The sequence below is a fragment of the Oryctolagus cuniculus genome, chromosome 4, assembly GCF_964237555.1.
Source record: "Oryctolagus cuniculus chromosome 4, mOryCun1.1, whole genome shotgun sequence".
Classification (NCBI taxonomy): Eukaryota; Metazoa; Chordata; class Mammalia; order Lagomorpha; family Leporidae; genus Oryctolagus; species Oryctolagus cuniculus.
Genome location: NC_091435.1, coordinates 8,668,339 through 8,693,296, shown reverse-complemented (window position 1 = coordinate 8,693,296; position 24,958 = coordinate 8,668,339). Strand labels below are relative to the sequence as shown.

The following is a 24,958-nucleotide window of genomic DNA, read 5'->3' as shown; positions in this document are numbered from 1 at the left end:
TTACAAATGCGCACAACCATCAGCGTGATCCAACTGTAACACACCTCCATAACTTCAAAAGATGCCCTGTGCGCTGGCGGCTCCGGCCAGTATCCACCGACACAGGGAACTGCTCGTGGGCTTGGCAGCCCTGCGGATTTGCCCCTCTGAGCTCTCACAGAAATGGAGGAACGCATCATGTAGTCTGCCAGGCCGCGTCCTTACGTGCTCCTTCTCAGGGTCCTCTGTGGTGACACGTGTCAGCGTGTGTTCCCCTCGGTCCTCCATGTGGTGACACATGTCAGTGTGTGTTCCCCTCGGTCCTCCATGTGGTGAAGCATGTCAGCGTGTGTTCCCCTCGGTCCTCCGTGTGGTGACGCGTGTCAGCGTGTGTTCCCCTCGGTCCTCCATGTGGTGATGCGTGTCAGCGTGTGTTCCCCTCGGTCCTCCGTGTGGTGATGCGTGTCAGCGTGTGTTCCCCTGAGTCCTCCATATGGTGACGTGTGTCAGCGTGTGTTCCCCTGAGTCCTCCGTATGGTGACGCGTGTCAGCGTGTGTTCCCAAGTCCTCCATGTGGTGACGCGTGTCAGCGTGTGTTCCCCTCGGTCCTCTGTGGTGATGCGTGTCAGCGTGTGTTCCCCTCAGTCCTCCGTGTGGTGACGCATGTCAGCGTGTGTTCCCAAGTCCTCCATGTGGTGACGTGTGTCAGCGTGTGTTCCCCTCGGTCCTCTGTGGTGATGCGTGTCAGCATGTGTTCCCCTGAGTCCTCCGTGTGGTGATGCATGTCAGTGTGTGTTCCCGAGTCCTCTGTGTGGTGACACGTGTCAGCGTGTGTTCCCCTCTGTCCTCTGTGGTGACGTGTGTCAGCATGTGTTCCCCTCTGTCCTCTGTGGTGACGTGTGTCAGCATGTGTTCCCCTCGGTCCTCTGTGGTGACGCGTGTCAGCATGTGTTCCCCTTGGTCCTCTGTGGTGATGCGTGTCAGCGTGTGTTCCCCTGAGTCCTCCGTGTGGTGACGCATGTCAGCGTGTGTTCCCCTGAGTCCTCCGTGTGGTGACGCATGTCAGCGTGTGTTCCCCTCGGTCCTCCGTGTGGTGACACGTGTCAGCGTGTGTTCCCCTGAGTCCTCTGTGGTGACGCGTGTCAGTGTGTGTTCCCCTCGGTCCTCTGGTGACACATGTTAGCATGTGTTCCCCTCGGTCCTCGTGTGGTGACGCGTGTTAGTGCTGTGTCCTGTCCCTCATCTGTGTGGTGACACGTGTCATTGCTGTGTCCTGTCCCTCATCTTGTGGTGACACGTGTCAGCACTCCGTTCCTCCCCATGACCTAATAGTGTCCACTGGCAGTGAACAGCCCTGCCGTCGGACCCCTACCCTAACGTCCTTGTTTTTGTCGCGTTCTATTTTCCTTTTGCCTGCTTTTGCTTGTGGACTGTTTCCAGTCTGCTGGTCTAGTCATGGGGGATTGAGTTGCTGAAGGGGCTGTTGGGGTCAGGGTCTTCTCCATGGGTTGTGTGAATGCCTTGCGGTAGAGGGGCCGCCCCACTGTAGCCGCCACGCCAGGTCAGCAAACCCCAGCGTTCTTGCCCGTCTCCGCCCCCCTACACTTGTCCCTCGGTCCCGTGAGGCTGGAGCTGTTTGTCACGTGCCCTAGCACCAGGCCCAGAGACCTTGCCAAATGTTTGAATTGGCCCGCCGGGTGTTTGTGCACGGCAGTGCTTGGGGACTCGGGTCTTCTGTAGCTGTGGCTTGGGGACCACTTGTGTCCTTGAAGAGGGGCCTAATTTACTTCTTGTTGGCTTCTAGATACTCTCTTCACTGTAAGAATGTAAGATGGATCCGGAAGAGCAGGAGCTGTTAAATGATTACAGATACAGAAATTATGCTTCGGGGATTGAAAAGGCTCTGAGGAATTTTGAGTCCTCGAGCGAATGGGCCGATCTCATATCTTCCCTTGGCAAGCTCAACAAGGTATGTGGAGCGGACACCGTGAGCAGAGCTGACAGGTGGGGACGTAATTGTCTTATTACAAGGAATTCGTGGTGATGATTGCGATCAGAAAATACACAAAAGAGAAGCCACATGATGCTGTCCCACGGTTACCTGCTGTTAACCTGTGAGTCTAACTCCTTCCAGACTTTTCTGAGCATAGGATGATACGTAGTGTTGAAGTACAAGCATACTTCAAAAAAATGGAATTAAAAATTCCATCCAAAATAGAATTAGAAGATAAGTTTATTTTGGTGAAGAAATTTTTTGAAATGCTTACATAATTTTTTTATTTGTATTTATTTATTTGAGAGACAGAGAACTGTCATCTGCTGATTCAGTCCCCCAAAACAACCAGGCCTGGGCCAGGGGCAAAGACAGAAGCCAGGGACTCAGTCTGTGCTCCCCACGTGCATGGCGGAAACCAATTACCTGAGCCGTCACCTTGGCCTCCAGGGTCTGCATCAGGAGGAAGCTGGACTCAGGAGCCAGAACCAGGAACCAAACCCCAGTGTGGCAGTGTGGGACACGGGCATCTTAACCTCGAAGCTGACCACCTGCCCCCTCGTGTTTTCATAGTACACATCTTCTGTGAACTTGTTAAAGACCCCGTATATGCCTGGATTTAAGAAATTTTATACCAGGGGCTGGCATTGTGGTGCAGCGGTTAAGCCACCACCCATATCAGAGCACTTGTTTGAGTCCTGGCTGCTGTATCCAGTCAGGCTCCCTGCTGAGGCACCTGGGAGAGCAGCAGAGTATGGCCTAAGTTCTTGGGTCCCTGCACCCACATGGGAGACCTGGGTAGAGTTCTGCTGTGGCCATCTGGGGAGTGAACCAACAGATAGAAGATCTCTTTCTTTGTTCCTCCCTCTCTCTCTAAATAAAATAAATCTTTTTTAAAAAATTTTTGTACCAAAATAAACATTTTTAATTCCATTTTTCGTAGTTGGACAGTCTTTTTCTCAACAATATTTATGTGTAGACAAGAAAAATTTAAAGTGGTCCCATAGTTATTCAGAGGTTTTCTTTATGTACAGGTTGGGGGTTGTGGTTGGTTTGTTTTGGTTTCTTTTACTGCATTTTCTTTGGTTTACTTTTTTGACCTTTTTACTGCTAACTGGTAACTCCAAGAAGAATAAAGGGTGAATCTACCCAGAACTGGGTGAATCTACCCAGAACTTAAGTGTGTGGGTATGAGTGTGAGTGTGAGTGTGTGTGTCTAAGAGTGAGTATGTGTGAATGTGTGTGTGCTTAGACGAGGGCAAGGTCTGGGAAGACCGGTCAGCTGTGAACTTGATCTCGAATTCTGGATGACCTGTGGATGGACCATTGGGTTTCCCCATCCTGCCCAGGAGGGTGCCACGGTAACTCTTCACCGCCTGGTGTGTAGCTGGAGGAGATCTGGGCTCAAAGAGGCTCTGCTTGGCTCTGCTGCTGTCAGGCCAAGACTTAAGTTTGAGGACCACATGTCAGGCGGGAGCTGGGCGAGGCCCACCTGGACTCTGCTGCCCTCAGCTCCCCAGGGCAGGCACACCAGGGGACGCCAGCAAACCTCACCGAGACAGGGACTGTCTCCATTTCCCCCATCCGAGGAGCAGGGGTGAGTGAACAGGGTGAGCAGGTTCACCCCAGCACACTGCCCGGGCAGCCGCCCAGCCCCGGCACATGGCTGTCAGGCCCAGGTGAGATGGGGGTGGTTACAGCTCGTGGCCACGAGAGCTTGTGTACGACATGTACATGGGGTGGCTGGGCGCTGCCCGGGGTGGACAGCCGTGTCCGCCCTGGGGCTGCCTTTCAGACAGGAAGGCAGAGCGAGAGAGCTCGTGGGTCCCCGGATGCAGCCCTCAGGTTGCCGCTGAGGGGAGGGAGGCGCGTCCGGCTGGGACTGAGGCGTAGTCAGGTTCTGGATGTTCCGCCTCGCGGCACTCAGCTCACCTGCAGTCTAAGTACAGCCCAGTTTTGGTGAAGGGGCAGAGTCTTCGTCATTTTTTGTCTGCATTCTTTATAGGTGTAAAAGGTACCATCTGCTTTAAAGTGTGTGGTTAAAGCACTTCTAGTGCGTCCCCAGTGTGGTATGGCCATCACCGTCTAGTCACCCCAAAAGGAGACCCCGCCCCCATTAAGCAGCGCCCCCACCACCTTCCCTCGCCGAGCCCCTTGTCTCTGGACATCTCACGTGAGTGGGATCCTGCCCTGCGTGTCCTTTGTGTCGGGCTGACTGTCCTCAAGGCTCCTCGGTGTGGTACCGTGCCACAGAGCTTTCTTCCTCCGTGTGGCCGGGTGATGCTCCGTGGTATGAATAGGTCACGTTTCCTCGCCCCGCGTCAGCTGCTGCACCTGCAGGTTCCCATCGTGCGGCTGTGGACAGAAATGCCGTCAACATCGTGTCCAGGGCGCTGTTTAAACACCAGTCCGCCGCTCTCTCGGGTACGCGCTCAGGAGTGGAATCCCTGGGTCTCATGAAAACCCCGTGACCTCCTAGGGGGAAGCCTCAGCCTGTTGTCCTCAGTGGTGGGGTCACCCTGCACACCGGCCAGCAGCGCCTGGGGTCTCCATTCTCTCTGCACTCTCACCAGCATTTGTTTTCAGTGTTTTTCAAAACATAATTTTTAAGATTTATTTTACTTATGTGAAAGGCAGAGTTACAGAGGTAGGGAGAGGGGGAGAGACAGAGAGATCTTCCGGACTCTGGTTCATTCCCCCAAATGGCCACAACAGCTGGGGCTGAGCCAGGCCGAAGCCAGGAGCCAGGAGCTTCTTCCAGGTCTCCCATATAGGTTCTGAGGCCTAAGCACTTAGCCCATCTTCCACTGCTTTCCCCGGGCACATTAGCAGGGAGCTGGATCAGAAGTGGAGCAGCCAGAACTCGAACTGGCGCCTGTATGAGATGCCAGCATCACAGGTAGTAACTTAGCCCCTTATGCCACAGTGCCTGCCCCTCATTGTTTTTTGAAAAGCTGTCCTAATGGGTATGAAATGGTGCCTTAGTGTGGGTTTGGTTTGCATTTCTATAGTGGCTAGTACATTGGAGACCTTCTCATGAGTTTATTGGCAATATGTATATCATTTTGGAAGCAGTTTCAAATACTCTACCCACTTTTAAACTGAGTTGTTTGCTTTTTTATTGTTTATTTGTTAAAGATTTATTTATTTATTTGAAAGGCAGAGTTACAGAGAGAGAGGTCTCCTGTCCTCTGGTTCACTCCCAAATGGCCACAAGGGCTTGGGCTGGGCCTATTCAAAGCCAGGAGTCAGGAACTCTGGGTCTCCCACGTGGGTGCAGGGGCCCAGGCACTTACTTGGGCCATCTTCTGATGCTTTACTAAGTGCATTAGCAGGGAGTTGGACTGGAATGAAAGCAACTGGACTCAAACCAGCGCTTGATGTAGGATGCCTACATCCTCAGCATTGGCTTAACCCGCTGCGCCACAGCGCCAGCCTGCCTTTTGCTTTCTCGAAAGTGTGCTTTTGCGTGTGGGCTTTTTATCTTGATGATCACTTTATCTTTTTCTCTATTGCTTGTGCTGTTGGTATCATACATAAGAAACCACCGCCAAACCTAAAATCAAGATTTCCCCTGTGTTTCCTTCTAAGAGTGTTAGAGTTTTAGCTCTTGCATTGGGTCTTTGATCCATTTTTAGTGAATTTTTTGTGTGGTGTGAGGGAGGGATCCAGCTCCATTCCTTTGCCTGTGGAAATCCAGCTGTCTCAGCACCATGCGCTGAAGAAACTGCTGTTTTCCCATTGAATGGTCTTGGAACCGTCACTGATATCAATTGACCATAAATACCTGGGTTTGTATGTGGACCCGTTTCTTTTCCATTGATCTATATGTCTGTCCTTTTGCTAGTACCACACTATTTTGATTACTGTAGCTCTGTAGTAAGTTTTGACATCAAGAAGTTGAAAACCTCTGTGGGGAGCAAACCGGACTAGACTGAGTTACTGGAATTAAGACTTATTCTATGCATCTGCTCTCCCACAATATGGCGCTGGGAGAGGAGTAAACAGCTTCCGCACAGCTGCCTCCAGTTCAACTAATAAACTGTAGGACTTGCTCCTGATTGGAGGAGAGCAGCGTACTCGGCGTGTGGGCAGCCGAGTTGGGATTGGCGGAGGAGGACTATAAAGGAGGAGAGAGACGGCATGCACCGGGAACATCTATGAGGAACATCTAAGGGGAACACCTGTGCAGCCCCCGAGAGAGCCGGCCGGCGGTGTGCCGCTCCCCTGCGGAAGTGGGGAATGTGGCCAGGGGGAACTGCCCTTCCACGGAGGTGGAAGGGATAGTAGCCAACCCGGGAAGAACCAGCAGCAAACCCGGGGAGGGCCGAGCAGACGAAAGAACAGCGCAGGGTCCTGTGTCGTTCCTCCACGAAGACGGGGAGCGACATAATGGTGCCGTGACTCGGATATGAAGCCTAGGCAGGACTCTGTGTTGCTCCTCCACGAAGAGGGGGAGCGACATAATGGTGCCGTGACTCGGATATGAAGCCTAGGCAGGACTCTGTGTTGCTCCTCCACGAAGAGGGGGAGCGACATAATGGTGCCGTGACTCGGATAGGAAACCTGACTCGGATAGGAAACCTAGGACGGATAGGAAACTTAGGAGGGAAGAAACGGGAAGAACTGGGAAAATACCGGAGAGAGAGACTAGCAAACAGCCTAGGGAAAAGCCGGACGAAATAGGTGCCGGAAGAAGCTATTGAAAGCCTAGGCATAGACTCGGATATGGACTGTGGGAAAGAAGTTAGGATTGAAAGCGAAAGTGAAAGCTTTCATAGACTCGGATGCGGACTATGGCGGGGAAGCTAGGAGATTGAAAGCGAAAGTGAAACCTGGAGGAGGCTTGGACTCGGATACGGACTGTGGGGAGAAGCCAGGAGAAATGAGAGGAATATTGTTGGAAGAAAACTTAGGGAAACATACCGGGTAGAGAAAAATGTTAGGGAGGATGAAGCCGCGAGTGCAGGCCGAGGCGGATACGTAAGCCACCTTGGAATTCTTCAAGTCACCCCGGGAAGCAAGAGGCGAAGATCTGGAACCAGAGGCAGAGACGTGGGCCGCCAGGTTGGAATTCGCCAGGTTAGTCCGGGGAACTTAGATTGAATGCTAGTGGCGGACACGTAAGCTACGCTGTGTTACTCGCGGAAGCCGCCGCGTGCAGAGAGAGCACGGGGCGTGAATAGATGGGGAACGCGGGGCTGGCGCGAGGCCGTGGTGCGGGCGCGAAGTGTGTGGAGACCGCGGAGCGTGCGCGCAGAGCCGGGAACCCGCCCGCGGGGCGAGGCGCCAGGAAGCCGCGCGGAGCCGTGAAGCTGCCGCGGGGCGGGGCGAGGTGCTGAGAAGCTGCTGCGGGGCGAGGTGCCGAGAAGCAGCCTCGGGGCGAGCGCCGCCGGGAAACCGCGGGGATAAGAGAAGCCGCGGGAAGTTTAGAAGTAAAATGAGAGAAATAGGAATGCTGGAAGATAGAAGTAAAATGGGAGAAATAGGAATGCCCGGAGATAGAGAAATAGAGAAATAGAAAGGCCTCCCTACAACACTGCAATGTGAGAGCTTGGATTCGGTCTGCCTGATTAAGTGAGGCGATGAGCACGATGAGCACCTGCGGCGGCTAGCAGCTTATGCGCCGCAGGTCACCGAAGACAGGCACGAATTAACATCAGTAAGGCCTCCCCACAAAAAGGCAATGAGAAGGCTTGGATTCGGTCTGCCTGATAGAGCTTGTAAGCCCCTGCAGGCAGAGCAGAGCATGCGCTGCAGGGCACCGAATACAGGCACGCATCAGCGCCTAAAAACCTCCTCACAACATGGCGAAGAGAGGACCCGGATTCGGTTTGCCTGATAGGACTTGTAAGAGCCTGTGGCAACTCTAGCAAGTAGAGCAGAGTGTGTGCCGCGGGACACCAAAGACAGGCGCGTATCAACGCCAAAAAATAAAAAGAAAGGGGGATCTGTGGGGAGCAAACCGGACTAGACTGAGTTACTGGAATTAAGACTTATTCTATGCATCTGCTCTCCCACAATATGGCGCTGGGAGAGGAGTAAACAGCTTCCGCACAGCTGCCTCCAGTTCAACTAATAAACTGTAGGACTTGCTCCTGATTGGAGGAGAGCAGCGTACTCGGCGTGTGGGCAGCCGAGTTGGGATTGGCGGAGGAGGACTATAAAGGAGGAGAGAGACGGCATGCACCGGGAACATCTATGAGGAACATCTAAGGGGAACACCTGTGCAGCCCCCGAGAGAGCCGGCCGGCGGTGTGCCGCTCCCCTGCGGAAGTGGGGAATGTGGCCAGGGGGAACTGCCCTTCCACGGAGGTGGAAGGGATAGTAGCCAACCCGGGAAGAACCAGCAGCAAACCCGGGGAGGGCCGAGCAGACGAAAGAACAGCGCAGGGTCCTGTGTCGTTCCTCCACGAAGACGGGGAGCGACAAACCTCCAAATTTATTGGATTTTTTTTTTCATAATTATTTTGGCTATTGAAGGTCTCTTGCAAGTCTGTGTGAATTTTAGGACCCACATCAATTTCTATTAAAAAAAAATCCAACTTGGGCTTTGATAGGAATTGCCCTAATCTGTGGATCACAGTGGGGAGTTTGTCGTTTTGTTTTTGTTTTTTTTTTTTAAGATTTATTTATTTATTTATTTATTTATTTATTTGAAAGGCAGAGTTACACAGAGAGAGAAAGAGAGGCAGAGAGATAGAGAGGTCTTCCATCCGCTGGTTCACTCTCCAGTTGGCCGCGATGGCTGGAGCTGTGCCGATCTAAAGCCAGGAGCCAGGAGCTCCTTCCAGGTCTCCCACATGGGTGCAGGACCCCAAGGACTTGGGCCATCTTCTGCTGCTTTCCCAGGCCACAGCAGAGAGCTGGATCAGAAGTGAAGCAGCCAGGACTTGAACAGGCACCCAGATGGGATGCCGGCACAGCAGGTGGCAGCTTTACCCACTATGCCCCAGTGCTGGCCCCAAGTTTGCCTTCTTAACAGTATTGTTTTCCAACTTGTGAATGTAAGATGTCTTTTGACTTGTTTTAAAACATACACTTTTTGAGGTAGGCAAAATTATAAAAACGATGAATGCGATTTTTTAAAGATCTTATTAATTTATTTGAATGGCAGAGTTACAGAGAGAAGGGGAAACAGAGAGAGAGAGAGTGAAAGAGAGAGATCTTCCATCTACTGGTTCACTCCCCAGATGGCCACAATGGCCAGAGCTGGGTCTCCCTGTACAGGGGCCCAAGCACTTGGGTCATCTCCTGCTGCCTTCCCAGGCATATTAACAGGGAGCTGGATTGAAAGTGGAGCAGCTGGGACTCTAACCAGCATCCCCATGGGATGCCAGCATTGCAGGCCACAGCTTAGCCTGTTGCAGCACCACAACGCTGGCCCCAGCTGCATTCCTTCTAGGTATCGGGGTCGTCAGGGGACAAAACCGACATGACCCTGCACGCTGTCCAGTGTGGTGGGGGAGAAGCACAGTGAACAGAACTCAGGACGTAGGCAACGCTGAGTGTCGTGGGCGCAGGCGAGAAGGGAGGGGCCGTGAGTGGAGGGGAGTGCAGCTTATGAGATGACGTCACCCGGGAGCCCCCTGCTGAGAAGCTGCCATCTGACCCGGGGCCAGGCGCGTGGTAGACCAGGGCTCATGGAGCAGGCAAGACGGGGACAAGGGGGTGAAGCTGGAGAGGCACCGTCTGGCCTGAACTCAGGTTCCATAGGTTGGTTGGTTTTTGTTTTTTAAAAGATTTATGTATTTATTGGTGAGGCAGAGTTACAGAGAAAGAGGGAGAGACAGAGATCTCGCATCCACTGGTTCACTCCCAGACTACTGCAATGGCCAGAGCTGGGCCAGTCTGAAGCCAGGAGCTTTGGGTGGGTCTCCCGTGTGGGTGCAGGGGCCCGGGCACTTGGGCCATCTTCCACTGCCCTCCCAGGTGCATTAGCAGGGAGCTGGATCACAAGTGGAGCAGCTGGGACTCAAACAGGCACCCGCATGGGACGCCAGCACTGCAGGCAGTAGCTTAGCCTGCTAGGCCACAGCACCTGCCCCTCGAAGCCCCTGTTAAGCTGAGGTCCTGACTGGGCTGGGGGCTGGGGGAGTCGAGCAGAGTGGGGTGGCCTGGCTTCCCCCGGGGCGTGAGCCACAGTCCAGCCACTGTGCTGGGCGGGGAGAGTGGGCGGAGGACAGGCAGGAGCCGTTGCTGTGGTGCCGGTGGCCAGTGCAGTAGTGCTTGGTTCCAGATGCTCTTTGATAGTGTGCCCACGGATCTGCTCACATATCAGACACGGGGTAGAAGGGAAGGAGGAGAGAAAAGGGGAGTGTCAGGTGTGCCTCCGGGTGCTTGGCCCAAGAGCCAGAAGGACGAGATGGGGAGGCCATGGTGCCATGGGCCCCCAGGCAGGCAGGTGGCTCAGGGTTCACTGCGGGATGTTCCACTCTGTCAGGGACGCCCCCGTGTCGCATCCACGGGCACTGAGGTCTGAGGCTGGACTTGCATGGCGGATGAGGGAGTTAGCAGGAGGCATGCGTGTTGACAGTCCTGAGACGGGAGTGAGCATAGACAGAAAAGAGGAGGCCTGGGGCTCCCAACAGTGAGAAGAAAAGGAAGGAACCAGCCCAAGGGACTGGGCAGGCACAGGGAGGTCCAGAGAACAGGGAGAGCAAGCAGGTGGCTGGTCTGTGTCAGATCTGGCAAAGAGGCCCCATGTGATGAGGCCCAAGGCTGACCCCTGGGCACCGCCCCACAGAGGTAGGAGAGGAGAGGGGTTGGAGTAGGTGGGAGGTGTGGATGCCATTGTGCCCCCCATGCCCACTCCAAGTGGAACTCTTCATTGCACAGAGCAGGCTTTGGGGAAGCAGTAGACCAAGTTCAAGGTCCCCAGACTGTTTGCTGGGTGCTGTGTTTTGAACAAGGCCCTGACCTGTCATTGTTCTTTCTCCTTAAATTGTAGTAGAATGAGACTTGCCATCCTAGCCATCTTGAAGCGTGCAGTTTAGCATGGTCACTGACATCCCAAGAGTTAGAAGCCTCAGCCTTCAGGTCCGTGTGTTGTGGGATTTGTGGTACAAGGTGTGGTGCTCAGGAGGCCTGGGGCGAGGACCAGGCAGCTGCTGGTCTCCCTGACACAAAATGGGACAGAAACGCGAGCCCCATCCGTCAGCCTGCCGACACCTGCTGTAGCCACCACTCACTTGGTGACACGCCTTGAAGCTCTTTGTATGCGTTACCTGACACTTCACCCTGGTTTCCAGATGAGAACATAGAATGGGAATTTGTTCACCCGTGGCACAGCTGATGCCCTTCCTGGCAGACTCTTGCCCCCTCCTGCTGTGGTTTTCCTGGCCCTGCGTCCGCTGTGGTGCTGCGTCAGTGTGGGGCGCTGGGTGGTCGGTGCATCGATCGGAAGTGCGTGGATCCCAAGTACAGCCTGTTGCTGGCATAGTTTTGTTTCTTACCCTGATGATGAAGGAGACTCGTGCACAAGAGATACACACACACACACACACAGAGTGTGGGCAAAGCCAGCAGTGCTGAGCGGCCTGGCCTGGGAGCAGGCCTGGGCAGGCCCTCGCAGCACTGGCAGTTAAGCAGGCTCACAAGGTTCACCATCCCTGCCGGATTATCCTGCTGTCCACCAACACCCATCCTCAGCCAGGTCAGGGCTTTCCAGGAACACAGGATGCAAAACGAGTCTTCCTCTTTCATTCATTCCCTCCCATGCTGCAGGAAGGGAGAGTCCAAATGCTTTCTCCCCTGACGAGGTCTGCTCACTGGCTGCAGCCCCCTGTGCAGCGCTGGGCTGGGTGAAAGATGACAAGGACAACCATTTGTTGCGGTGTTATCCAAGGAGCCCCCCACTGTCTCCTCCTGGCTGTGCTGCTTATTCCCAGTTGCTGTGATTGGGCAGCGAGTTAGAGCAGCCACCTTGCAGAATCTGCTGGTATCTGTGGGAAGGCGGGTGACCCTGCCAGTCCCTCCCTCGGCCCCGCCCACGACAGCTGACATTCAGAGTGCCTGCTGTGTGCCGAGGACTGGCTGTGACTCATTGTGTAATACCTACAGCATGTCTTGAAATTGGTCTTGGGTTAAGCACCTTGTGCAAGTTCACGGCCAGTCAACGGCAGAGGGAAGGCTCAGACCCAGTCTGGCTGGGCCCTGAGCTCAGGCTCCTGAGCAGGGCTTCCTGACCATTCTTTTTCTTTTCTCTCTCTTTTTTTAGCGATTTATTTATTTATTTGAAAGGCAGAGTTACAAAGAGGCAGAGAGAGAGAGAGAGAAAGAGAGAGAAGCCGGCGCCGTGGCTCAATAGGCTAATCCTCCACCTTGCGGCGCCGGCACACCGGGTTCTAGTCCCGGTTGGGGCGCCGGATTCTGTCCCGGTTGCCCCTCTTCCAGGCCAGCCCTCTGCTGTGGCCCGGGAGTGCAGTGGAGGATGGCCCAGGTGCTTGGGCCCTGCACCCCATGGGAGACCAGGAAAAAAAGCACCTGGCTCCTGGCTCCTGCCATCGGATCAGCGCGGTGCGCCGGCTGCAGCGGCGGCCATTGGAGGGTGATCCAACGGCAAAAGGAAGACCTTTCTCTCTCTGTCTCTCTCTCTCACTGTCCACTCTGCCTGTCCAAAAAAAAAAAAAAAAAAAAAAAAAAAAAAAGAAAGAGAGAGAGAGAGTGAGAGTGAATTCTGGCCACAATGGCCAGAGCTGCACTGACCCAAAAGCCAGGAGCTTCTTCCAGGTCTCCCACATGAGTGCAGAGGCCCAAGCACTTAGGCCATCTTCTATTGCATTCCCAGGCCATAGCAAAAAGCTGGATTGGAAGTGGAGCAGCCGAGACTCGAACCAGCACCCATGTGGGATGCCAGCACTGCAGACGGCAGCTTTTCCCACTACACCACAGTGCCTGCCCCTCCCGACCTCTCATGTCCGTGTCTGCACAGCTCACATAAGAGGAAAGGGCCATGGCTCTGCACTGCCAAGGACCCTGACTACCCACGTGAGGTTGTCCGGTCAGCAGCCCTGTCTTATTGTTGAGGGTTTCCTGACTGGCCCAGTGTCCCGTGGCCACCATGTGGTTCTTAGGGGTTGAACTGCGGCCTCCAACTAAAAAGAGACATTGATGTCCTAACCCCTAGGGCCTCCGAAAGTGTCCTTATTTGAAGAGAGGGTCCTTACAGAGGTCATCAAGCAAAAAGGAGTCGGGGATGGCGCTGATCCAGCACGGCCGGTGTCCCTGTTAAAGGGGACATTCGGACACAGACGCAGACCTGCTCGGAGAGAAGACGCCACGTGTACGTGCAGGCAGAGATGGGGAGGGTGCACCTTGAGCCAAGGAACACCCAAGGTGGACAGCAACCTCCAGCAGCCAGGGGAGGGGCCTGGAATGGGTTCTGTGCTGCAGAAGGAGCCCACTGTGTAGACACGTTCATTTTGGGCTTGAGGCCTCCGGAGAGAGAGAGAGGAGAGGGAGATCTATCTTCCACCCACAGATTCACTCTCCAGTTGGCTCAGCAGCCAGGGCTGGGCCAGGGCCAAAGGTGGGAACCCGGAACTCCATCCAGGTCTCCCTGCGGGTGGCAGGAACCGATTGCTTGAGCTGTCACTGCCGCCTCCCAGGGTGTGCACGCGCAGATTGAGCCACCCAGGGTGTGGCACTTGGTGATGGCAGCTCATACAATGGGGGAAGCAAGATTCACTGAGCGCCGGGGAACTGGCACCAAACACACAGTGCCTGTTCTCACGGGCCAGAGGTGGAGCTTGTCGGCAGGAACAGGTAGCAGCGATGTGACTGCAGGGGTGGAGAAGAGGAAGCCCAGGAAGGGGGGCAGCGGGGGAGGTGGGGGAGGTGGCTGTTTCAGACAGAGGAGGCTCTGATAGCTGGACCATCCCGCACAGGCACGGATGCTGCGAGCCAGTGAGCAGGCCAGGAGGCGTCTGGGATGTAGGCCTGTGTCCGTGGCACGGTGAGGGGACAGGCTTGCTGGGAGTGGACAGAGAGCCAGGAGATGAGGGAGGAGAGGAGGGGGGCCAGGTCACAGGGAGAGGGGAAGCCACTGGGCCTCCTTCCGGGGAGACTTAGAGTGGAGAGACCTTGGCCCTGCCAGTGAGAAGAATCCCTCTGGCTGCCCGCAGGCACGGGGCCGGGGTGAAAGCACGTGGAGCCTTGTCATGGGGGTGGCCCTTCGTGAAGGGTCAGGATCGTGCTGCAGGGAGCAGTCCCCGTCAGGGTTAGCCAGGCCTGATGGCTCTGAGCCTGGCTGCCGCCACATCCAGCCACACATGACCGGAGCCCACATGAGCTCTGGCTTTGCTGAGGGCCTGATGGTGCTCTGGTGGCTTTGGGGCCGCTTCTTGCAGGAATCCCGTGAGTTAGAGGGAAAATAGTGCAGGTGGTCGGGATGCTCATGGGGACCCAAGGGGGTTTCAGGCGGACCACCAGAGGACACACAGCGTCAACCCCGAAGGCAGAGGGGAGGCCTCCAACTCCGCGCCTTTTACGAATGAGAGGTCCCTCCTTAAACGGGTTTTCCCTGTACCATTTTATAGATCTGCCCAACTTCCATATCATTTTTAGAATTTCTCTGTATTTGAGAATTTATCTTTTGTAGGTTTTTGATACATCAGCATGCATAGGTAACTTTTGCTTAATTGTTTATCTGAGACGTCACACCACTGCTTTTTCCTGATTAGTTTTAGATCGGTTTTTATCAGCAAAATATATACGTGGAGAGCCATTCAGCCTTGGAAAGGAAGGGAATGTCGTTTGGGACGGCACAGGTGGGCCTGCAGGGCACTTTGTTACATGCGAGAATCCAGGGGCAGAAAGACAGATGCCGTTTGATCTCAGTCTCCTGGGGAGGCCGGAGCCCTTGAGGTCAGGGAAGTCAGGAGTGGGACGGTGGCTACCAGCGTGGAGGTGGCAGCTTGCTGCTCACTGGGTGTAGAATTCCAGTTAAGGGGCAGGCGCAAAGGATCTGACGCACAGCACGGTGACCCCAGTTAGTAACTGTGCACTGTGTTGTGAAACACTGAGAGAGTGGATTTGAAATACTCCCTCTTCAAAAGTGATGGGTACGTGAGATGATTTATATATTAATTACTTGATTCAGGGAACCATGTTGTGGTACCGTGGGTTACGCCTGCGCCACCAGCATCCCGGATGAGCACTATTCAAGTCCTGGCTGATCCACTTCTGATCCAGTTCCCTGCCGATGCACCTGGGAAAGTAGCAGAGCATGGTCCCAAGTGCTTGGGCCCCTGACACTCACAAGGGAGACCCAAATGGAGTTTCTGGCTTCTGGCTACAGCCTGGCCCAGCACCAGCCATTGTGGCCATTGAAGGAGTGAACCAGCTGGTATTTCTCTCTCTCTCTCTCTCTCTCTCTCTCTCTCTACCTCTCTCTCTCTTTCTCTCCCTCTCTCTCCCTCTCTCCCTCTCTCCTTCCTTCCCTCTCCCCCCCACTCCTATAACTCTGCCTTTCAGATAAACAAATGTTTAATATATATATAAAATTATTAAATTTAACCATTCCACAGTGTGTGTGTATTTCAAATATGCTGTACACAACAAACATATCATTTTTATTTGTCAGTTAAAAATGAAAAAAATTAAGTTTACATTTTAAAGTATTATTTATTTGAGAAGTAGAGTTACAGACAGAGAGAGGGAAAGAGAGTCAGAAATCTTCCATCTGCTGTTCACTCCCCAAATGACCGCAACAGCCAGAGCTGGGCTGATCCGAAACCAGGAGCCAGGAGCTTTTTCCAGGTCTCCCATGCGGGTGCAGGGACCCAGTCACTTGGGCCATCCTCCACTGATTTCACAGGCCATAGCAGAGAGCTGGATCGGAAGATGAACAGCCTGGACACAAACTGGTGCCCATATGGTGCTGCCGGCAGAGTCTTAGCCTACTACACCACAGTGCTGGGCCCTACATCTTCTTTCTGGAAGATTTATTCATTCATTCATTCATTCATTCATTCATTTGGCAGAGTCGCAGAGAAGCAGAGGCAGAGATAGTTCATTCTTGCATCTGCTGGTTCATTCCCTGAAATGGTCGCAAAAGCCAGGGCTGAGCCAGACTGAAGCCAGCAGCCAGGAGTTCCTTCCAGGTCTCCCAATGTGGGTGCAGGAGCCCAAGCACTTGGGCCGTCTTCCACTGCTTTCCCAGGAGCATTAGCAGGGAGCTGGATCAGAAGTGGAGCAGCCGGGACACGAGCCGGCACCATATAGGATGTTGGTGCTGTGGGCAGCAGCTTTACCACCTACACCACATCACCTGCCCCCAAAAATGAAAAGTTTAATCAAATACCAGCCCCATCTCTCCTTCTAAGCAGAGCATGCTTATGAGGCCCGTCAGAGTCGGGGCTGTGTGAGCAGGAGGGCTGTGATCAGAGTCAGTGCCGAGTGAGCAGGAGGAAGCCCAGACCAAGGGTCAGCAGACTTGGTTTCTCTTCCTCTGAGGCCTCTCTGTGGCTTTCTGGTGGCACCTCCCCGTGTTCTCCCACATTCATATCTGTGTGTCTGTGTCCAAGGGTCCTCTGATAGGAGGACACTGCTCCTAACTGGACTGGGGTCCATGCTTAAGGCATCGTTCTTCTGAACGGCTCCTTAAGACCCCGTCTCGGCCGCGCCGTGGCTCAATAGGCTAATCCTCCACCTAGTGGCGCCGGCACACCGGGTTCTAGTCCCAGTCGGGGCGCTGGATTCTGTCCCGGTTGCACCTCTTCCAGGCCAGCTCTCTGCTGTGGCCAGGGAGGGCAGTGGAGGATGGCCCAAGTGCTTGGGCCCTGCACCCCATGGGAGACCAGGAGAAGCACCTGGCTCCTGGCTTTGGATCAGCACGATGCGCCGGCCACAGTGCGCTGACCACGGCAGCCATTGGAGGGTGAACCAATGGCAAAAGGAAGACCTTTCTCTCTGTCTCTCTCTCTCTCACTATCCACTCTGCCTGTCAAAAAAAAAAAAAAAAAAAAAAAAGACCCTGTCTCCAGGTGCAGGCGCATTCTGAGGGACTAGGGGGCGAGGGCTTCCACATGGGAATTTGGGGGGGGGGGGGGGGACACAGGTCAGCCCAGACAGGGTCTGGTGAGAAGTGCAGGTGGTCTCTCTACACAGCAGCTGTCTAAAAGCTCGTTTGGGGGCAGGCGTTTGGCGCAGCCCCCGTCCCTTGTCAGAGTGCCTTTAGATTCAAGCCCTGGCTCCACTCTCAATTCCAGCCTCCCGGTTACGTGCACCCTGGGAGGCAGCAGGTGATGGCTCCAGCACTTGGGCCCCTGCCCCCCATGCAGGAGAGCCGAACTGCCTTCCGGGCCCCTGGCATTGGCCTGGCTTGAGTCCCAGCTACCGAACCAGCTGATGGGAGATTTTCTCTCTTGCTCGCTAATAAAATGAAAATAAATAAATTTTCAAAGAAATTTAAGAAGCTCAGGTCATTCTGTGGCGCCTCACACAAAGTAGCTCTTTCTCACTGCCCAGGGTATGTTGGGGGACCCTGCTGTGACAGGGGTGGTGAAGTGCCCCTGGGCAGGGGCTTCCCAGTCAGGGCGGCCCTGCCGGTGGTCTGCACCCCCCAGCTGCACATCCAGAACCCTAGCGCGGGGCCGCATTGTGGGGTATCCTTCCATCCGCTATGCGGGACCTTCCACTGTTCCGTCCCCTGCCCTCCTCCCGCTGCTGCCAGCCCTGAGTGGTGCCAGACCTGGGAGAGGGGAGCAGCCATCAACGTGAGCTCCTGCAGGATGCTTGGCTCCGTGCAGCCGCCCCCTTGGTGGGACCCCAACCTTGCAGGGCGGAGCCTGTGTCTGGAGCTGTCATCTTAGTGGTTTTCCAGTTACCTTTTTTTTTTTTTTTGACATGCAGAGTGGACAGTGAGAGAGAGAGACAGAGAGAAAGGTCTTCCTTTTGCCATTGGTTCACCCTCCAATGGCCACTGCGGCTGGCACGCTGCAGCCGGCACACCGTGCTGATCCGACAGGCAGGAGCCAGGTGCTTCTCCTGGTCTCCCATGGGGTGCAGGGCCCAAGCACTTGGGCCATCCTCCACTGCCCTCCCTGGCCACAGCAGAGAGCTGGCCTGGAAGAGGAGCAACTGGGACAGAACCTGGCGCCCTGACAGGGACTAGAACCCGTTGTGCCGGTGCCGCAAGGTGGAGGATTAGTCTAGTGAGTCGCGGCGCCGGCCCAGTTACCTTCTGATGCTCTCCCATGGCCATGACCTTGAGCCTCGGTGCCCTGGGGGGAGGATGTGGGTGTGAGTTGCCGGCTGAGAAGAGACCCTGTGGAGAGGTTGCTGGTGGCAGCCGCGTGCCCCCAGAGTGGCGGGTGCGGGAGCACCAGGGCTCAGGAGCTGCAGCTCCCGGAATGTCAGGCCTCGCTCCCATTCCCAGCGTGCGTGGGGCGGAGGCGTCCACATGCTTCGCCGCTGTTCCGTCGTGGGTGATGCGCTGGGGCTTGGGACGCATGTGTGGCTTCACGCTCTACCCCAGGTTACTCCGGAAGGGGCCTCGCTGACGAGGCTGCTCCAGCGGCCTCGGGCGAGCTGCTCACTCACGTTAGCTGAGGTGGTCTTTCAGGGAAGAGCGACTGCCCAGGAGAGTCCCCTGTGCTCGGCCGCTGTTGTAGCCAGGACACCCTGTTTTGTGTTCGAGTCCAAGCAAATGGGGGCCCTGCTTGCTCTCCAGTCTGCAGGTGGGGCGGGAGCAGTCCAGGCTCCAGGGATCCCAGCACAAAGGCCGCCCTGGCAGAGCCAGCTGATGGGCAAGGGCACGGGCTGCGGTCCACTCGCCGTGTATAAATCCTGCCGTGTAAGCTGGGAACGCCGTACCAGCCGTGGATATGGAAAGGGCCATGGGCACAGTCCTGTCCCATAAAACTTAATCCCCCAGTGGCGACTGCTCTGGAGATGGGGTCTTTGTCAGGGTATGGAGGTGAAATGAGGGCGTAAGGCTGGGACTCTAATCTGTCAGGACCGTTGGCCTTGGGAGAGGAGCAGGAGGACGTTCCCGTCCCCCACAAGAGGCCAGGACGAGGCGGCTGGCTGGCAACAGGACGAGAACTGAACCAGCCATCGGAAGAAGTGGGTGTCTGTTGGTTAAGGCACCCACTCTGCCATGTTTTGTTTCAGCCCAGGCAGGCTGACACATAAGGAACGGAGGTCAGTTCAGCTGTTTTGTCTTTTGAAGGTTTATTTATATTTTTTCAGAGTCAGAGTTACAGATAGAGGGAGAGGCGGGGTGGGGGGGTGGTGGTCTTCCATGCACTGCTTCACTCCCCAAAAGGCCACAACAGCCAGAGCTGGCCCAGCTGAAGCCAGGAGCCGGGAGCTTCTTTTGGGTCTCCCATCTAGGGGCAGGGGCCCAAGCATGGACCACCCTTCCTTGCTTTCCCAGGTATATTAGCAGGGAGCTGCATCAGGAGTGGATCAGCCTGGACTAGAATTGGCACACAGATGGGATGCCGGCACTGCAGGACCCACTATGCCACAGCGAACTTGGCTTTTTTTTTTTTTTTTTAAGACAGCTGTTTGACTGTGACTACCAGCATTCAAACCAAACCTACACAGTCCCTTTATTGATGTATTTGTTCTTAAGCTGTTAAGTAGCTTCTGAACTCTTTGTGAAAAAGATTTACTGAGCCGGCGCCGTGGCTCAATAGGCTAATCCTCCGCCTTGCGGCGCTGGCACACCGGGTTCTAGTCCCGGTCGGGGCGCCGGATTCTGTCCCGGTTGCCCCTCTTCCAGGCCAGCTCTCTGCTGTGGCCAGGGAGTGCAGTGGAGGATGGCCCAGGTGCTTGGGCCCTGCACCCCATGGGAGACCAGGAAAAGCACCTGGCTCCTGGCTCCTGCCATCGGATCAGCGTGGTGCGCCGGCCGCGGCGGCCATTGGAGGGTGAACCAACGGCAAAGGAAGACCTTTCTCTCTGTCTCTCTCTCACTGTCCACTCTGCCTGTCAAAAAAAAAAAAAAAAAAGGATTTACTGAATTAGTTATTTGAAGGGCAAAGAAACAGAGAGAGAGAGAGAGAGAGAGAGAGATCTTCATCCACTGGTTCCCTCCCTCAATGGCTGCAATAGCGAGGGCCAGGCCAACACCAGGAGCCAGGATCTCCATCTAGGTCCCCTGCATGGGTCTCCTGCGTGGGTGGCAGGGACTCATGTACTTGAGCCATCATCTGTTTCCTAGGCGTGTCAGCAAGGAGGTGCATTGGAAGTGGAGTAGCTGGGACTTGAACCAGCACTCAGCTGTGGAATGCAGGCATTCCGGTAAGCGGCTTAACCCACTGTGCCTCAACACAGAGAAGTCTAAGTGGTCTTTGAGCCCCGTTTTTCAGCCATATTTTCAGTAAACTGCATGTGTGTGGACTTGTTGAGTTTATATTCCTGTGAAGACAGCCTTCATGCACCTTGTACCCCAGAAGTTTCTTTGAACCCCTCCTCCACCCCCAACTCCAGACACCTGCTGATGTACTTCCTGCCACTGTAGGCTGGTTTTCATTTTCTAAAATTCTGGATAAATAGAATCGTGTCCTTTTTTTTCCCCCATCTGATCTGTCTTCATTCAGCAAAGCTATTGTAAGAGTCATCCTAATCACTCCTTTTTAATGCTGGGTAAGGTTCTGTGCATATACACATTTTGTTTATCCATTTCCTTGTTAATGGATACCTACGTGGCTTCCAGGAGGTATGTGTTTAATTTTTAAAGAAACCGCCAAGCTGCTTTCCGACACGGCGGGTATCACTTGACGTTTCTGCCGGCATGCACGAGCGTCCCAGTCTGCATCCTCACAGACCTTCACGCGGTCAGTCTTTTTAGCTTCAGCCATTTTTGGTACGAGTGCAGTGCTGTCTCGTTGTGGCTTCCGCACTTCCTGGATGACAAATGAATAGAAAGTTACTGCCTGATCCTTTCAAACCTGCATGAATCCCTTTGACGTACCTCACAGAGATAACTACAGGGGGTGGCAGGACTTCACGGTGCAGGAGTACATTGACATACACAGCCATTTGAATGAAACAGACTTGCGGTGACTGGCATGAACAAAACTCGTGGGAAAATGAGAAGAAGGCAGGCGGAACAGTTTACACGTGTGTGCATAGCGTGGGGACAGAGGACTGTATAGGAGTGGACAAGATATAAAAGTGCTCCCTTGTTGCCCTAGTTTATTTCCAGTTTCTCACGATTCTCAATAAAATTGTAATAAGCATCTTTGTGCAGGTGGGTGTGTGTGCCCAGACAACTGCTGGCCGTGGATTCACTGTATCAGTGTCTGTGCTGCACTTGACTCTGTTCCGAGGCTCTGTCTGCAGTGGCTGCCTGGGGTTCTCCCTGTGGCTTTACCTAGAAGGTCCGCTCTCTACCCCAGCCCGTCGCTTCTGTGCTTCTCCCACACTCCACACACAGTTTGGGAACTGTGGAATCATTTGTAAAGTTCAAAAATAAATAAATAAATAAAACTGCTGGCACAGTGGTGTATCGGGTAAAGCCACTGCCTGCAATGCCTACATCCCATATAGGTGCCGGTTCGATTCCCGGCTGCTCCATTTCTGATCCAGCTCCCTGCTAATGGCCTGAGAAAAGCAGCAGAAGGTGACCAAAGTGCTTGAGATCCTGCTACCCACATGGGAGACCTGGAAGAACCTCCTGGCTCCAGGCTTTGGCCTTACCCCGCCCTGGCTGTTATAGCTATCTGGGGAGTGAACCAGCAGATGGAAGATCTCTCTCTGCCTCTCCCTCTCTCTGTGACTCTGTATTGATTTTAGGTAATAGTTACAGATTATTCCAGAAGTGGCATCTTTACCAGTGGGGCCTGTCCACATAGAAGTGCAATAGGGGGCTTGCACTGTGACATAGCAGGTAAAGCCGCCGCCTGCATATGGGCACCAGTTCTAGTCCCGGCTGCTCCACTTCTGATCCAGCTCTCTGCTGTGGCCTGGGAAAGCAGTAGAAGACGACTCAAGTCCTTGGGCCCCTGCACCTGTGTGGGAGGCCTGGAGGAGGCTTCTGGCTTCTGACTTCAGATTGGCACATCACCTGCTGTTGTGGCCAATTGGAGAATGAACTGGAGGATAGAGGACCTCTCTTTCTCTCTCTTTCTCTCTGCCTCTCCTTCTCTCTGTGTGTAACTCTTTCTATCAAATAAATAAATAAATCTTAAACAAACAAAAAAAGAAATGCAGTAGTTCTCTTGTTGACTTAAAATTTTTCACTAAAGCCCCCAAGAGTTTACTCTTCTTCCCCGAGTCCTCCTGCCCTTCATTGTAGGCCGTGGTTTGTACTTGTGGTTTTGCTCTTATAAGTGGGATTGTTTGCCTGTGTGTTTTAATTGCTTGTCAGTGTGTGGCATTTGGAAACTGCACATCCGAGTGCGTTCATTTCTGTGTGTGATCTGCTTGCTGAGTTAGAGTTCATCAGGTGCACAGGTACGCCATCACCCAATACTGAATGTGTGGGGGTTTTCCTGGTATTTTCCTAACATTTCCCGAAACTGCTGAATAATAGTGATACTATCAGTGTATTAGTTACAGTAATGTTAGCTGCAGTGGCAAAGAAATCCAAAAGCTCAGCAGCCCCCATGTAACCCAAGCCTGGCCCCTCACTCGCATGCCAGGGAACAGGGTATTCCAGACACGTGTGCCGCTCTCCTGCGGGGGCTCTGGCGTCCCTGGCCCCTGGCTTTCAGCATCCCTGCACCCACGGCAGCCCACCCCATAGGAAGAGAGCAGGGCAGGTGGATGTCCAGGGGGCCTCGATGGCACCTGTCACTTCCACTCAGACCTCCCGGGAGACTGAAAGAGCAGCATGGCCCAGCACCAACCCAACCGCAGCAGCAGAGTGGGTGGGACTTGGGTGGACAGTCCCAGGCCCGGCTCCCAGCTGGCGCACGCTGGTTCCTGTGCAAGGGCCTCTAGGGTTTCACTGTTATCACCACCCTGTGTGTTCTCCTTAAGGATCACTTACTGCTTAGTTACCAGCTTGGGTATCTGCTGCAGTAGATGTTTGTGTTACTGTAGCAAAATGCCCAAAGGGGGAAAACTTACAAAGAAAAAGAGTTTGTTTAGCTCATGGTTCTGGGCTTCAAGGCCACAGTGCTGACCTCTACTTGGCTCTGAGGAGGGCTCTTGGCAAATGGCAGAAGTGTGTCTGTGAGCAGCCATGTGGCGAGGGAGGGAGCTGGGGACCACGGAGGGCCGCTCCAGCTCTTTCTGTGACAACCCTGGAGTCCCCTGAGGCCCCCACTGACCCCCTCCAAGGGCACTGTCCACAGTGCCCTCTCACAGGCCCCACCTCTCACATGCCCCACTGTGGGCCACACCTCCAACATAGAGACCTCGGGGTATAGGGGGCAGCCATAGCATCTGTGTCTTTGTAGTGCAGGAAACGTCTCATTCCGTGGCCTGATCCATGCTTAAGGGGCGGAGTTGCTTTCTCCTTCACCCGTGTGCTCCTGGTGATTGTCCACCTGGCCCACCTCCCCACGCCTGGGCCACCCCTGGGAGTAAGAGTCCTGAGGATAATGGAGCTCAGATGTGGTGGAATGCGGGCAGGGGCCTGGAGCTGGAGCTCCTGGCTTCATGGGCAGACACCCTGTTCTGAGCCAGGGCGTTCGTGTGGTTCCCCCTTCCGCCGTGCACCCCCTCTTGTTTCTTGCCAGGAGAACCCCAGTGACATTGGAGGTTAGGTCAGGTCCCAGCGGGAAAGGTTATTGTTCTAGGACGTAAGCTCTCATTGTTTTCCTCGGCAGGGAGTGAGTTAGGTGAGGGCAGTGCGGGTACACGACCTCTCTGCCCCGTGAGACGCGGCAGGAAGCTGCAGGCTGGCTTCTGGAACGGATTTCCTCTAATACAAAGAGACGTGAAAGGCGCGTACTTTTGTATGCTGCTGTTGAGAGCTCAGTGCCTGGACCTATGGCCAACCTCGAGATCACGGCAGGAAAAGACAGGCCAACGGGCAGGACAACGCTGGGATCCCTTGGGGCTGTCAGGGAGCCACTATGTAAACCAGGACAGCAACAGGTTGTGCTGAACCCCTCCTCCACTCAGCACACTGGACAGCCTGGGCTGGGGTGGGTGTTGATCCGCCTCCTGGCCTCTGGCCGCCGTCTACCACATGCCAGTAGCACCCATTCCCCACCCCCTTTTGTGACAGAAGTGGCCCCAGGCATTGCCAGGTGAGCCCTAGGAGGAGATTCGCTACAGCTGACTCTGGGTCCTGTGAGGTGGTGTAACCTTCATGCCCACCCGTCTGGCTGACCGAGCTATCCTTATGCCGAGTGTCCTACCCCAGCCTGCAGCCGGGCCACCCTCAGTCCATCGGGGCTGAGCGTGTTTCTTCTGTGGGCTCTTGCAGACATGCTTGTCTGTTCACAGCCCAGGTATCTGTGTCCTTAAAAGAGGCAGAATGTGGGGCCGGTATCATGGCGTAGCAAGTAGGGCCGCCGCCTGCAAACCCAGCATCCCGTACGAGCCGTGGTTCAAGTCCTGACTGCTCCACTTCCCGATCCAGCTCCCCACTGATGTACCTGGGAAAGCAACGGAAGATGCTCCAAGCACTTGGGCCCCTGCACTCATGTGGGAGACCTAGAGGGAGCTCCTGGCTTTAGCCTGGCCCAACCCCTGCCATTGTGGTCATTTGGAGAATGAACCAGTAGACAGAAGGTCTTTCTGTCTGTCTGTGAAACTCTGCCTATCAAATAAATATTTTAAAAAAATGCCAACTGGCCGGCGCCGCGGCTCACTAGGCTAATCCTCTGCCTTGCAGCGCCGGCACACGGGGTTCTAGTCCCGGTTGGGGTGCCGGATTCTGTCCCGGTTGCCCCTCTTCCAGGCCAGCTCTCTGCTGTGGCCAGGGAGTGCAGTGGAGGATGGCCCGGGTGCTTGGGCCCTGCACCCCATGGGAAACCAGGATAAGTACCTGGCTCCTGCCATCCGATCAGCGCGGCGGCCATTGGAGGGTGAACCAACGGCAAAGGAAGACCTTTCTCTCTGTCTCTCTCT

The 24,958-nt window shown here is 54.6% G+C and overlaps 1 protein-coding gene across 7 annotated transcripts in view; it reads left to right on the top strand.

The window, feature by feature from the left end:
* DOP1B (DOP1 leucine zipper like protein B) overlaps positions 1–24,958 on the top strand; it is a 119,383-nt gene that overhangs the window by 4,362 nt on the left and 90,063 nt on the right. For all 7 annotated transcript variants that reach the window (XR_011387689.1, XR_007914535.2, XM_051833576.2 and 4 more), the window contains exon 2: positions 1,784–1,948. Coding sequence is in view for 5 of the 7 variants with exons in the window: in XM_051833576.2 (XP_051689536.1) it covers positions 1,811–1,948 (138 nt within the window). In the remaining 2 variants the exon portion in view is untranslated. The remainder of the gene's footprint in view (positions 1–1,783; positions 1,949–24,958) is intronic.